Source organism: Periplaneta americana, chromosome 11 (genome assembly GCF_040183065.1).
Source record: "Periplaneta americana isolate PAMFEO1 chromosome 11, P.americana_PAMFEO1_priV1, whole genome shotgun sequence".
Lineage (NCBI taxonomy): Eukaryota > Metazoa > Arthropoda > Insecta > Blattodea > Blattidae > Periplaneta > Periplaneta americana.
Genome location: NC_091127.1, coordinates 26,749,198 through 26,763,700, shown reverse-complemented (window position 1 = coordinate 26,763,700; position 14,503 = coordinate 26,749,198). Strand labels below are relative to the sequence as shown.

At 36.4% G+C, this 14,503-nt stretch overlaps 2 protein-coding genes across 9 annotated transcripts in view; one reads left to right on the top strand and one right to left on the bottom strand.

The window, feature by feature from the left end:
• Nucleotides 1-11,082, bottom strand: part of LOC138708892 (copine-8-like) — a 37,844-nt gene extending 26,762 nt beyond the window's left edge. Inside the window, exons 1-3 of one of the 8 annotated variants that reach the window (XM_069839194.1) lie at nucleotides 10,934-11,082; nucleotides 8,692-8,788; nucleotides 4,430-4,571 (exon numbers count right to left, since the gene is read on the bottom strand). In XM_069839194.1, the coding sequence (XP_069695295.1) occupies nucleotides 4,430-4,571; nucleotides 8,692-8,759 (210 nt within the window). In that variant the 5' untranslated portion in view covers nucleotides 8,760-8,788; nucleotides 10,934-11,082. The other 7 variants (XM_069839196.1, XM_069839193.1, XM_069839195.1 and 4 more) reach the window with 7 other exon arrangements.
• A 570-nt stretch (nucleotides 11,083-11,652) lies between these two features.
• Nucleotides 11,653-14,503, top strand: part of Non2 (upstream activation factor subunit spp27 homolog Non2) — a 35,566-nt gene continuing 32,715 nt past the window's right edge. Inside the window, exon 1 of the mRNA XM_069839205.1 lies at nucleotides 11,653-11,777. Within this exon, the coding sequence (XP_069695306.1) occupies nucleotides 11,735-11,777 (43 nt within the window). The 5' untranslated portion in view covers nucleotides 11,653-11,734. The remainder of the gene's footprint in view (nucleotides 11,778-14,503) is intronic.

Here is a 14,503-nt window from a genome sequence, read left to right as displayed (position 1 = left end):
CTGCCCCCATCAGAATGTTTGCTTGTCAGCTGGTAACATGTGACGTGAGCTGCATTGCAAGATTTCAACAATTTTCGCCATTATTCAATTTAAATTCATGGCTAAACAGTTTAATTTGCAAAAAAAGATTCAATACATTAACTGTTGAGATTATTTTTACCTATCTGCTTGTATAGCAATTATTTTAATATCTTAGTGGGATCTGTCTTTGTCCTATGAAGCAGTCCTTGGCTTTCATCAGTCTACTTTCGTTTTTTGTAATGCATACTTTATTCTTGTTGCGATCGATGGTTTTCGTCTAACTGCTGAGGCGCATATTTTCTTGTGTTTGTAAGTTCATTAAATACAAATACAAATCTGCAAGAAGAATAACGAGATTTTCGTGAACAATTTCCCGGAGTAAAAGCTCGAATATGTTATATTATTCATAAACTAGTTAATAAATTCAAAACAACAGGTTCAGTGCTGAATAAAAAGATTGAAAAAATCTTACAATGTTAATATGTGAAAAGCTTTAGGACATTAATGAACGTTTTCAGAAATGTCCTGGAAAATTCTTGAGAAAACTTGCAGAGCAAGCCTACATTTATTATTTTCGCTCAGAGAGCAATAAAAAACTAAAATTTATATTTTACAAAGGGACTGAAGTGCAAAGCTTAAGTCATAGAAATCCCACTTCCCGAATCGCTCATTGCAGTAACTAAAGGGGTTGGTGCAAAAGGGAGGTAACTCCAAAATTCATAAAATTTAATTTCTTCTGTCTATAGAGAAAAATTAGTGGCATGTTTGGTACAAGAACGAGGTAGATCCACTGGAAATTGAGCTTGTCACAGAGATTGAAACTTACCGCGCTTATGTGTTTGGTGCAAGAGGGAGGCACTTAATTATTGTCACTCCTGACAAATATGGTAAAATGTAGTTACAGGCCAGTTACTTTATGGTGACAGCTCTGGCCTGGCGATGCAGTGGTTTAGGCGAGTTCACTGCTTGTTCGAAGGGGTGTTCATTTTAGTCTTCCCGTGGCTGCGCTAGCTGTCACATCTCGGGAGCATTAGTGTGGACATACAGTCGTGCTAAGGACTTACTACACCACCACTGTCTTGTATATTGCAATTTAGTGTGTTTGTTACGTACATTTCATTTAGTTACTTAAATAATTGTAGTGCTTCTGTTTTGTATTGTTTAGTGTGTAGTATTTATTATCTAGATTCACTGCTATTTTCTGTTTGTGGAAATGCTGCCTGTTAGAAGTAAACTGAAAGGTCGGGTATTGCATTCGCAGTCGCGAGAAGTCGTGAGCAATGTGTAGCGCTTTATGTAGATAGCGTCGGAAGAAAAAACGTAACAAATGTTGGAAAACTTGTAACAGAGTTTACGGCTGTGTCTGAGAGCTGTGTTAGTCAAATAATAAGGGAGACTAAAGACATTGATAATCGGCACCAAAATCAACTGTGGACAACTTTAATGAAGCTGTCATAAGACAAACCATAACACGAGTTCTATATTTCACAGAACAGCGGCCCATACTTTAAAAAAATATATATTATTGAAATTGGAAGACTATCGACTTTCAGGGAGGTATCTCGACTTTGAGGAAAGTTATTATGAAATTAGGATTTTATTAGGAAAATAAAAACACAAAATAATCGCTAAATTCTGGTGGAGCATCACAGCATTAGGGCCAAAAGTTTGCAGTATTTGAGGAAAATAAAGAAGTACAGGGAAGAAGGCCGCTCCTTCTTTTACATGGATGATGATGTTGATGGGAAAGGTAACAGTGAAGCACTGATGAACATTACCGGTATTTCTGCATGAGTATATTTCACTCTTAATTAGTGATTAACTGTGATCTGATTGCTGCTCATTGTATTTCCACATTAGTGTGTATTAGTGACTATTGTTCCGCACTGCTACTCATTGTATTTCCACATTAGTGTGTATTAGTGACTATTGTTCCGCACTGCTACTCATTGTATTTCCACATTAGTGTGTATTAGTGACTATTGTTCCGCACTGCTACTCATTGTATTTCCACATTAGTGTTTATTAGTGACTATTGTTCCGCACTGCTGCTCATTGTATTTCCACATTAGTGTTTATTAGTGACTATTGTTCCGAACTGCTGCTCATTGTATTTCCACATTAGTGTGTATTAGTGACTATTGTTCTGCACTGCTGCTCATTGTATTTCCACATTAGTGTTTATTAGTGACTATTGTTCCGAACTGCTGATCATTGTATTTCCACATTAGTGTTTATTAGTGACTATTGTTCCGCACTGCTGCTCATTGTATTTCCACATTAGTGTTTATTAGTGACTATTGTTCCGAACTGCTGCTCATTGTATTTCCACATTAGTGTTTATTAGTGACTATTGTTCTGCACTGCTGCTCATTGTATTTCCACATTAGTGTTTATTAGTGACTATTGTTCTGCACTGCTGCTCATTGTATTTCCACATTAGTGTTTATTAGTGACTATTGTTCCGAACTGCTGATCATTGTATTTCCACATTAGTGTTTATTAGTGACTATTGTTCCGCACTGCTGCTCATTGTATTTCCACATTAGTGTTTATTAGTGACTATTGTTCCGAACTGCTGCTCATTGTATTTCCACATTAGTGTTTATTAGTGACTATTGTTCCGCAATGCTGCGCATTGTATTTCCACGTTAGTGTTTATTAGTGACTATTGTTCCGCAATGCTGCGCATTGTATTTCCACGTTAGTGTTTATTAGTGACTATTGTTCCGAACTGCTGCTCATTGTATTTCCACATTAGTGTTTATTAGTGACTATTGTTCCGCAATGCTGCGCATTGTATTTCCACGTTAGTGTTTATTAGTGACTATTGTTCCGAACTGCTGCTCATTGTATTTCCACATTAGTGTTTATTAGTGACTATTGTTCCGCAATGCTGCGCATTGTATTTCCACGTTAGTGTTTATTAGTGACTATTGTTCCGAACTGCTGCTCATTGTATTTCCACATTAGTGTTTATTAGTGACTATTGTTCCGAACTGCTGCTCATTGTATTTCCACATTAGTGTTTATTAGTGACTATTGTTCCGCAATGCTGCGCATTGTATTTCCACGTTAGTGTTTATTAGTGACTATTGTTCCGAACTGCTGCTCATTGTATTTCCACATTAGTGTTTATTAGTGACTATTGTTCCGAACTGCTGCTCATTGTATTTCCACATTAGTGTTTATTAGTGACTATTGTTCCGAACTGCTGCTCATTGTATTTCCACATTAGTGTTTATTAGTGACTATTGTTCCGAACTGCTGCTCATTGTATTTCCACATTAGTGTTTATTAGTGACTATTGTTCCGAACTGCTGCTCATTGTATTTCCACATTAGTGTTTATTAGTGACTATTGTTCCGCACTGCTGCTCATTGTATTTCCACATTAGTGTTTATTAGTGACTATTGTTCTGCACTGCTGCTCATTGTATTTCCACATTAGTGTTTATTAGTGACTATTGTTCCGCACTGCTGCTCATTGTATTTCCACATTAGTGTTTATTAGTGACTATTGTTCCGCACTGCTGCTCATTGTATTTCCACATTAGTGTTTATTAGTGACTATTGTTCCGCACTGCTGCTCATTGTATTTCCACATTAGTGTTTATTAGTGACTATTGTTCCAGAGTATGAAGTGAACACAGTCACAGGAGCTCAAAATTATGCAGACGCTGCAACGTGAAACTTCATGTCTAATGTGACTATTTCCCTCCCTCCATTCGCTCCGTCTCAGATCGGTCTCCCTCCCACAGTCGAACCTTCTCCTCTCTCGCGTCAATGAGCTGTCACTATAAAGTAACTGAGCTGTACCCCAGTCTTGCACCAGACCTTTCAATTGGTTTCTTCAAATCAGTAGACAGTGATGCTTAAACTCTCTCTTACTGTTGTTTTCTAATGAACACTTCAAGTACCTGCTGTAATGTAGTAAATCAGATTGATTTTTTAAAATATTATCTTTGAATAAGTGTTTGTTTCATGTGTGTGCATTGTATACAGTAATTTGTACAATAGTTAAAGTAATGTATAGCAGTAGTATTGAGTGGCTACGGTCAGATTAGGGACGACCCTTCAGCACATCAGCTCAACAGGGCCTATTATGGGATGAATGAGAATGAGGTGTACCAGTCCACCAGTTGCTTGAGACCCCTCAATCGCTCACACAAGGGTCTCCTACACCTCCCCCCCCCCCCGGCTCATGCTCCACCTACGAGCTAAAGGAAACTTGATGTTAAGAAGTGTAGACAATAAGTAAACACGAAAGTTAATCATAAAACTCATTACATGCAGGCTACAATATTCTCCCAGCTCTTCTTCTTTCTTGAAATCTGTTCTCTTGTTTCTTTAGGCAAGAAAAATCTGAAAGATACGTGTTTTGTTTATATATTATTTTTATTTCTCACCTTTTTCACAAAATTAGGATTTAATGTGTTGTTGATAGTCTCTGTACGACCAATCTCCTGCCATCCATCCTGTTGGAAGTTCCGGAGGTATACAACGCACATGGGATCAGATTTTGAGAAAACATCTGCATCCAAGAGATTCCTATAACAAGTACAAACTCACAGCTGCAACTAAAGGCTGGATTCTGAATCTCACAGAAGAAAATGTGTATAACTACGAAGTGATTTCAAAATTCAAATTTCATTATAAAGTTTGCCAATTGGGGGTAAGCACTTTTCGTTTTGTGTGTGTGTGTGTGTGTGTGTGTTTTTTTTTCTCTCTGTAAGTTTAGAAAGATTTATTTGGGTTACTGTAAGTGATACTAAATTACAAAATCAAAAATCAACATATGAGAGAGTAACCACTTATACAATACTCCGAGAACACTGAAGCTAGGACATGACATGAAATACTTCAAGGCTACTCGGAGTTTTCCGAGACTAAATCCACCTAGTCACCTCTATAGATATAATTAAATTATACCCTGCACTGTTCTTATCATACAAATGGCGTGGTAAGCTAAAGGTGCATGGAGAACGTTGTGAGACAAAGCAACTGAAGTCTTTTTACTGTCAGTCAGTAGGTTAGGTTAGGTAAGGTAGGGTCAAGGTCAAATGTTTACGTTTGCAATATGTTTTTCGAAATCATCAAGTCAATCGAATGGTATGATTAACATGATTCAGCCACCGGCGTGGCTCAGTTGGTTAAGGCACTTGCCTGCTGGTCTGAAGTTTCGTTCAGGCACGGGTTCTATCCCCAGTTGGGCTGATTACCTGGTTGGGTTTTTTCCGAGATTTTCCCCAACCATAATGTGAGTGCAGGGTAATCTATGGCGAATCCTCGGCCTCATCTCGCCAAATATATCGCTATCACCAATTTCATCGACGCTAAATAACCTAGTAGTTGATACAGCGTCGTTAAATAACCAACTAAATAAAATAAAATTAACATGATTCTCTCCATACAGTTGTCATTAGCCATTCCAATAACTTGTGTTAAAGAAAGAGAGAACTGGTGTATATACCGACAAATACTATCAGTAAGCCTTTTAAGCAGCTGTGGAAGGCTGTTCTGTCAAATGCGGTTGATAGTCTTTCCTCACTTTCTATTAATTAGGACTGTAATTGAATGTACAGAGCGATCAGATGAGGTGTGGACAGGAGCGATGGGGTTTTCATTGTGTACTGCTGACGCACTCATGGCAGGTAAACGGTGGGCTGACGGCAATTACGAAAACACATATGTGTTCGTCCTGGCTCGTGTCAATCTTTCTTCAAATGGCTGGCGAGTGACATGTAACATACTATGATGTATTATACGATGTTTCTTGTGCATTTAAAGTGAAAGTGTGAACTGTATAATGACTAATCAAATGTTTACTACTGAACAACGTATACAGTGAAACCTCTCCTTACGGACACCCCCAAGATACGGACACTCCTCATATACGGACAGACTTTTATGTCCCAACTGAAATAATAGAGAAATAATGATAAATTTAACTCTCGTTTATGGACACTCTCAGACACGGACACGGACAGCTGTTTCACAATCCTAAAGCTTGCTTTACCTCCTGACTGCGGACAGAGCTTGGGTTTCAAAACCTAATGTGTTATAAAAATGGAAAATTCACTTTTGAGAACTGTACAGAAATTCCTTAACATGAAAGAAGACAATAAGGGTCTTGTAGACTATCACTAGCACAGTCGGCTGCCCCTTCTTAGCTGGAAGCAGGTGGATAAACAAAGTCATAAAATTTAACCTGCCTGATGGGTCCAATGTTTCCGCGATCGTGAAATTGTATTCGACACATGATAGAGTTAGTAGGATTATTCTCTTCACTTCAGTCAGTTGTAGGCCTACTGTTTCGAGAGACATGGCACCTGAACGTAAAGGTTAAGTTGAAAACTATAAATTATTGTACTGCATAACTGTAAACGTAGAATAAAATTGCATGGCACAGTAATGTTTTTTTTCTTTTTCGGTCTTATCTACTGTAGTTCAAAGTTGCAAAGAATTTACTGTAGTACAGTATACTGCATTTAGAATTAAACTACAGTAATACATTTCATTTAAAGATTGGAATACATAATGCATATTATAAATTTACTGTTAGACTGGAGAGCCTCCTTCCCAATAAAGGACACCTCCCAGATGCGGCCAGATTGTTATGTCCCTTCAATGTCTGTAAATGAGAGGTTTCACTGTATATATATATATATATATATATATATATATATATATATATATATATATATATTTATGATTCAAATGTGTTAACCCAGTCTGCCAGCCAAGTACGAAGGTGGTTTGAAACATGATTCCTGGGTGTAAAAACTCCATCACATACAAAATATTCATAATCTGTATAATAAAGTTCAGGCAACGAGAAGTGTTCGGCCTAAGAAACAAAAAGACAGTGTAGGGTTCTCACAGAAGAAACCTTAGATGACATTGGTCATCGATTGGTACTGTACAGTCTCTTAGAAAATCACGTACGAATTTCTTATGACTCTGTGCAAAAAGCTACTAAATTGTTAAAGTTGCAGCCATATAAAATAACTAAAACACAGTGTACGTAAATATTGATTTTTGTGCTACAGAATTTATCTGTTACGGTAACAATTGTTACTAGAGGGGAAAAATTGTTACCATGGTAATTTGCCAGGAGACGTCTTTGCATATAGACCACGGTTAAACGAAGTATTTTCCCTGGACCAAAAATACAAGATGTGTTATTCGTTTCACATTATTATAAATAAGTGTCGGGGAAAGTGTCTTATTTTAGGTTATAATTCAGAACTTGTTCAATATTTAATAAGATGTTTAGGATTAGTGTAAAACTGGCCTGTGTGCAACGACGTCTCCTAGCAAATTACAGTTACCATAACAGATCAATTCTGTAGGACCAAAAACTAATCTTTACGTAGATTTTTCGCCCAACAGTGCATATACTGTGGAATCCCGGCCACCAAGTCACTCAATTGAGTGTGCTCATTGTATATTGGCAGTTGACAATATATCGTCGTTGTTCCTGCAATAACTCCTATGTGCAAAATATAACATTTTTCAGTAGGAAGAAAAAACACATTTATTCATTCTATGGCAGTGGTACATAGGAGACTGTGAATTTTTATATTTTCGAAAGAAAGAAATATAATTACATATAGAAGATTTTATTATTTGCTGTATCACTATTTAAGTTATTTAGAGCAAAAATCTGAAAATCGATCCTAAATATGTCACATAGGAGTTATTGCAGGGACAACGACAATATGTTGACATATTTGTGTCGAACATGGAGTTACGCCATAAAAGGAAAAACACTAGAGAAGGGGGATTCGATCCAGTGCTGTGGATTGAACTTCGGCGTAGCTCAGTGGTTAGAATGCTTGGTACGTAGAACCAAGGACCCGGGTTCGATCCCCGGCGCCGGAGCGAATTTTTCTCCTCTAATAATAATAATAATAATAATAATAATAATAATAAATAATAATAATAACAACTATGATACAAGTTTTTAAAACCGGGTGATACTGAATGTGAGCGCGCATTTTGTGAGTGGATACTGAAAAATATTCATAACGGACTAATAGACCCACAATTAATATCTTTCTCAGACGAGATTTAATGAAGAGGTGCCAAAAATGTGTGGACAATGAAGGCAGTCACTTTAAGCACCTCCATCGATGAAGTTGGTAAGTAGTCCACACCTGTGGAGTAACGGCTAGCGCGTCTGGCCGCGAAACCAGGTGGCCCGGGTTCGATTCCCGGTTGGGGCAAGTTACCTGGTTGAGGTTTTTTCCGGGGTTTTCCCTCAACCCAATATGAGTAAATGCTGGGTAACTTTCGGTTCTGGACCCCGGACTCATTTCACCGGCATTATCGCCTTCATCTCATTCAGACGCTAAATAACCTAAGATGTTGATAAAGCGTCGTAAAATAACCTACTAAAAAAAAGTTGGTAAATAAGACAATTTTTAAAATAGTTACGGAAACTTAAACATGGCTGTAACATCGCGACTCTACACTGTCCATTTCCCCATCGCTCCTGTTCACACCTCATCTGATCTCTCTGCATTAGTACAGCTGTTTACTACGGCAAACCATTAATATCTTATGTTTACACAATTCCGGACGCAGCTTCATTCCTAATGGACACTTCAGCGAATAGGGATTATACCTATTATTCAATGCTTAACAATGAAACAAATATTCAGACCTGCATGATATGGAGAGCTCCACTTCAGTTGTCGGAACTGCTGCTGACCCAGGCACAAATCCGGCCATTCTTCAGTTCAGTTATTCACACGGTATAGCTACAATTAAATGAAATAAAATTTATCTCCAAACATTCTTAAAAGAAAATGTTTGTCATATAAATTCATGTTTAATTTATTCCGGATTAAACAAGATCAGCCTTATTCAAAGTACCGTTTAATATTTATAAAATAAAGTCCATTCATACGTAGGCCTAGTAATTTCCTTCCATTGGTAAAAAAAATATCTTGTTCTATGAGTAAATAGAATAGAATGTTTTATTTTCGCTGATAGAGTTAAGGCCATAAGGCCTTCTCTTCCATTCAACCAGCCTTTCAGCAAAATTCAGTAACTTAGCTACCCTAAATGGAACTATGAAGGGAAAAAAGCGCACTTAAATCATTGGAAACAACCTAAAAATTGTATCACACCGCTCTAAAGATACGTTGTGATCAATGCGAAAGCTATAAATCTGCCCCAACTACCGTACCGTACCTTCGTTCCTTATTGTAGTTACCAGACCGATGATTTTCTCATTTTCATACGAAATCATCACGTAATTCAGTGATACCACCATTACGTTGTATTACGCGGGAAAGCACTACTTTCTTTGGTCCAGGGTAAATCTATTTGTGTACCTATCTATCAAAACACGCGTACGCAAGGCATACTGAAAGCCAGAACAAACCGAACCTAACCTGTCCTCATCTTACGAAAACTTGTTTATTTTTCCTGATACACATATATTTGTAAAGTTATAACATCTCTGTTTCATTTGATCATGAAATAACGCTACTCAAAACAGAGTCAGTGCCGTGTGTGTTGCATAGCAAGATGGAAAATTCAATGAGAAGCATAATTTTTAATAAAAAATATTCTACCGTATAGCCTACAAATATTCTGAAAATAATGCGTATATTAAGTACCGGTACTATAAGATTGTGATTGAAAGATTTTACATATTTTAGGCCTATTTATACACCAGAAATTATAGGCCTATTATTCCAGTGCTTTTTTTTTATGGTGGAACGCGCCGGAACGACGTTCCAGTACCTTTTTTGTTGTATTTTTCATCATAAAACCAGAGAAATGTGTTTATAATTTTTTCTTCGAATTCCACTTAGGCCTTGAAAGTCTTAAACGTTGGGCAAAAAGGAGGTTAAAAACGACAAAATTGCAGTGGACTGGTTAGTAATTATCTCCCAGTCTCTTGCAATATATTCTACACAGTTCTACCATCTTTTTCTCCACAAAGAAGGCACTGATTATTACTGTTTAAAGTCATGGTTAATTTCTTAATTATATTGAATTAAATTATTGAAGACAGTATTATTGTTCCGTAGGCTATAAGAATTATTGTAAACTAGCGCCTGCTAATTTTATTTCCTTTCGAAAATTGTCATTATGATTCCCCTCCAGCTGTATGGAATTAAATTTATTTTTGACTCATTCATGTTAGGTAAATAAATCTTGTAGTGTAGGCCTACATTTAACTTTTTTTTTTTTCGGTCATTTCAAGAATACTGGATCAATAATTAGTACCTTTTCGTGAATCCGATATTATCACTATTGATAGAAGCAAAATGTGTGGCAGTAAAATTTCATTTATGTCAAATAAGAATTTTGAGACTGCCCCATAGACCGTACTGAACCATAATAAACTGCAAATATGCTATATGAATAACATTTCATTAAATTGTGGCTCATTTATTTCATTATCGGTACTGTGAAGAACTAACACTTTATGGTAATTACCCACGGTTTTCTTTTTAGAAAGGAATGTGTTGCACTTGGATGTGGATTCGGAATCTTCTTATCACATACTGTTGTGTGTGTATTATTTTCATTTTAGACCTCGTGTTCATCATAATTAAATTCACCACGCCCACTTGTACAGTTTTTCATTTGTCAACATAATGAGATAGCTGTAGTTCCAGCACTTTCCATTGCGGTGCGGTCGGTGCTGCAAGTGTTTTGAGTCTAGAGTGTGAGTTATCGACCTCACCACTTCAGAGTTATGACAAAGTAGTGATGTCGTATGATGACTTGTCCACTTCCTTGACATTTGAAATTAATTTTACAATAAAATTAATTAATTTACGTGCGTAGAGGTTTTAAATTTAGATATAGTATTAACTATAAGATATTCACTTTTAATTTTGTAATTTTTAACTGATAACATGGTTCTTGTTGCAGTTTATTACCCCCTTGAAATTCATATGAACTTTGGTCTTGTACTTAAAACACAGATGAATGCAGTATATAGAAATGTATGAAAGTTAATGACTGATATAACTAATCGTTGTCCGATTCTTATATGGAATTTAAATTGCGTATGTAATAATCTTTATAAATATACGTGATGTCATGGATTGGCAACACTGATTTACACTGGGGAAGTCAGTAAAACAACACAATTTGGATTAATTAACAGAGCGCATAATATTATCTAGCTTACAATTTTATGAACTTAAACTTTAGAGACATGTAATGTATTTAATTATAAATTTATCTGAAAAGTATGGACCCTTATTAATATGAATACAAATTTATTTCATTATTTCAATGTTAAAGTTGACTCAGTGGCGGGAATCATATTGTTTGAAATGATTAATGGGTATTGTGTTGAATGAAGTTGCACTAATGAAATTAAATTTATAATAGATATTACAATTTAAAAGGGCTTCGTATCGCTACAGGTATGTATTTTAAACTAAAATAGGGTATTTTCTCCAGTTATATTTCTCCCTCGATGTAGCTGTGAAACAAAGAATGTTTTACGCGGGAAATCTCATTTAAAATATAACGGATAATGAAAATAATTATACTTACATGAAGACTGATTTTTACTAATAAACATATTGCATGAAGTGAGTAATGATTTTTACAGATTTAATTTTAATCTGTTTGACAGTTTCTAGAGAGTTCTGCTGTTTTAGTTGCGACACTTCATCAAACAACAGTAGTCATTACATAGTTGGCATCCTTGACTCTACTATTATAAGATGGCAGATATCTCTAAAGAAGAGCTCCGCAAGGAAATTACCGGTAAATTGCAAAATCTTTGTTGTGGTAGAATTTTGATTTCTGAAACTATACAAATTAGATTTTAAAATTATTTTAGAATAATTTTAACGTATAAAAACAACCCTTTGTAGAGGGAATTTCTATTACTTCTCTCTTGTAGTGTAATGTTCTTGGGCTGTATTTTGTATACATCCAAATGGCTTCATGACGCCGTCTTGGCATTAGGTATAAACACTATCATAGTAGCATTAAAATAAAATGTTGTTAATTTGCGTTATATGTGGTACTGGTGTTCGTAGAGCTAATAAATAGCTAATTAGAGTAATTTGGTAATTTTAAATACCTAAAATACTTAGATATTTAATAAAAATTACATATGGTAGTTAGAACCTTCTTGCATTAACGTTAAGCGTTTCAACTTCTCATCACTTTCATGTGTAGGAATGTTAGCTTAGTTATCATTTACATGTTAACTGTTGTAGTAATGATTTAATAAATTTGTGTGCATATTTGAGATATTTTGGGATGAATTGAGTGTAAATATGCTGGGTTTAATTCTGGAGGGTATTTGTTAATGTGGTTTGTAAGATATCAACTCTAGTTTGTATCTTCATTTCAAAATACGTAGTATATTATAAAGAAATTAAGGCTGAAGAATCAGAGATAGTAAACAAAACATATCTGTTTGTTTGTAAATCATGTTTTGTTATTTATCTTCGCTATACTTCATATCACACTTTCGTGAATTCAGAAGTGATGAAATTCAAGTGGTACAGGTGATTTTACGACTCGTCTTGATATCTTGTCTTAAATGTATGAAGAATGTAGTCACATTTTTTGATATGTGGAGCCTGGATATGTTTGATTATTGAAATAACTTTTTCGCAAGTATATATTATCACGCGTAGAGCATGTCGAAGTTGTACTCACGGCGTCATTTCAGATTGAAAACAAAGCAAGGAGTGCAGTTGCCATGGAAACGGATGAAGTTACCAGTTCCCTAATATTAGGCCTGTGTCGCCTGTTCTATAGCTTTTATTGGGGGTTTTAAGTTAATGGTCTCACATTGTCTAAATTGCAAGCTCTTGCGTGTTTCTCGCTTTAGATGGGATTAGCCAAACTCTTAGTTATAGCTCTAATGTTATGTACAAATTGCTGTTCGATCTTCGACGAACGTACATCATTATAATCTGGTGAGTGGCTATGCAAAACTTACGTCAAGCCTTCTTACCGTTGTTCCTGTAGTCACCATTCTTTTTATTGGACTATGTATTATAAATTTGCAATTATACCACATCCCCTCCTGTACTCTGTAATAGAAATTAATGCAAAGTGTGTGTGTGTGTGTGTGTGTGCAGTTTGTATCCTTAGTGCTGTTTTAAAAGATTTTTAAATTAGGTGCTGAAATAAATGTGAGTCTATCCTACGAATTAACTTTACATAAATAATAATTACTATACTTACTGCCTAATTTTTGTGGATGTTATCTATAGTTAATTAGTGAGAAGCATTTCTACATAAAAATGGTGAAGAGTGATTTCATATCTCAATTTTGAGCTGTGCTTATTTCAAATAGCAGTTTTGAAAACAGATTGTTTGCTAGTGAAAATCACCATTTTCACATAGGCCTACGTGTGTATACAGTAGCCGGATTAGGACGAAATCGTAAGTGAAAACCGTACCGATGCTTAGAAATCATAATTCGTAGGGTAACTGATTACAAAAATACTATGAAATATGTTTTCTTGGTACTTGAATTCCTCCATACAAATGTCCAAGTACTTCTGTAAATCCGTGGTGCTACAGCCCATTAAGGGCCAAGACCGACCACTGGCCTCGCGTCCACATGCCGAAGCAGAGGTGGATGGTCATCCAACCAATATGGAGGTATCGTGTGGTTAGCACGATGATCCCCCCCAGCCGCTATAGCAGGTTTGCGAAACCGGATTTTCGCTAGTTATCGTAGCTCTCCAAGTGCATCACGATGCTAGGTGGGCACCGGTCCCATACACTGGCCGAAATTTCGTGAGAAAATTTCTTCCCCCACGAGGACTCGAACCAGCGCGCATTCCGTAACGTGAGTCCTAGGCGGGATGCCTTAGACCACGACGCCACGGCGCGGGACGTCCAAGTATCTACAAATCCAAAAAGTTCAGTTAACATGCGAACTTCTCACTTACTGAGTATTCCCTTGAGATGAAGGGGTTATTAAATACAAGTGATGCTGCCGTAATTCATTATCGCGTATTAACTTCATAATACTGTTAGAAATTCGGTTTGTAGCAGTAAGAGTAAAATATTGTTGATATTTTTTCCACGTTCGTAGATGGCATTGAAGTGCTAGCTCAGTCGATGGAATGAAAGTCGAAAGTTGTAGCCTTTTAATGATTCCCTCCCCCCTTCCATTGATATAGGACGAAACCAAAATTGTAATAATTATTAATAATTCACTCTTATGGAGTCACTAGCGTAGCTCAGTTGATAGACGCGTTTGCTAGCAGATCCGGAGTTGCACTCGGGCGTAGGTTCGATTCACGCTTGGGGCTAATTACCTGATTGGGTTTATCCGAGATTTTTCCCAACCGTAAGGTAAATCACGTAATCTATGGCGAAACCTCTGTTTTATCTTGGCAAATACAATCTCGCTATTATCAGTTCCATCGACGCTAAATAACTAGTGGCGTAGGCGAGGAGAGGGATACACCGGGCTCAAGCTCCCTTCCCCAATATTCAAGAAATATTTTAAA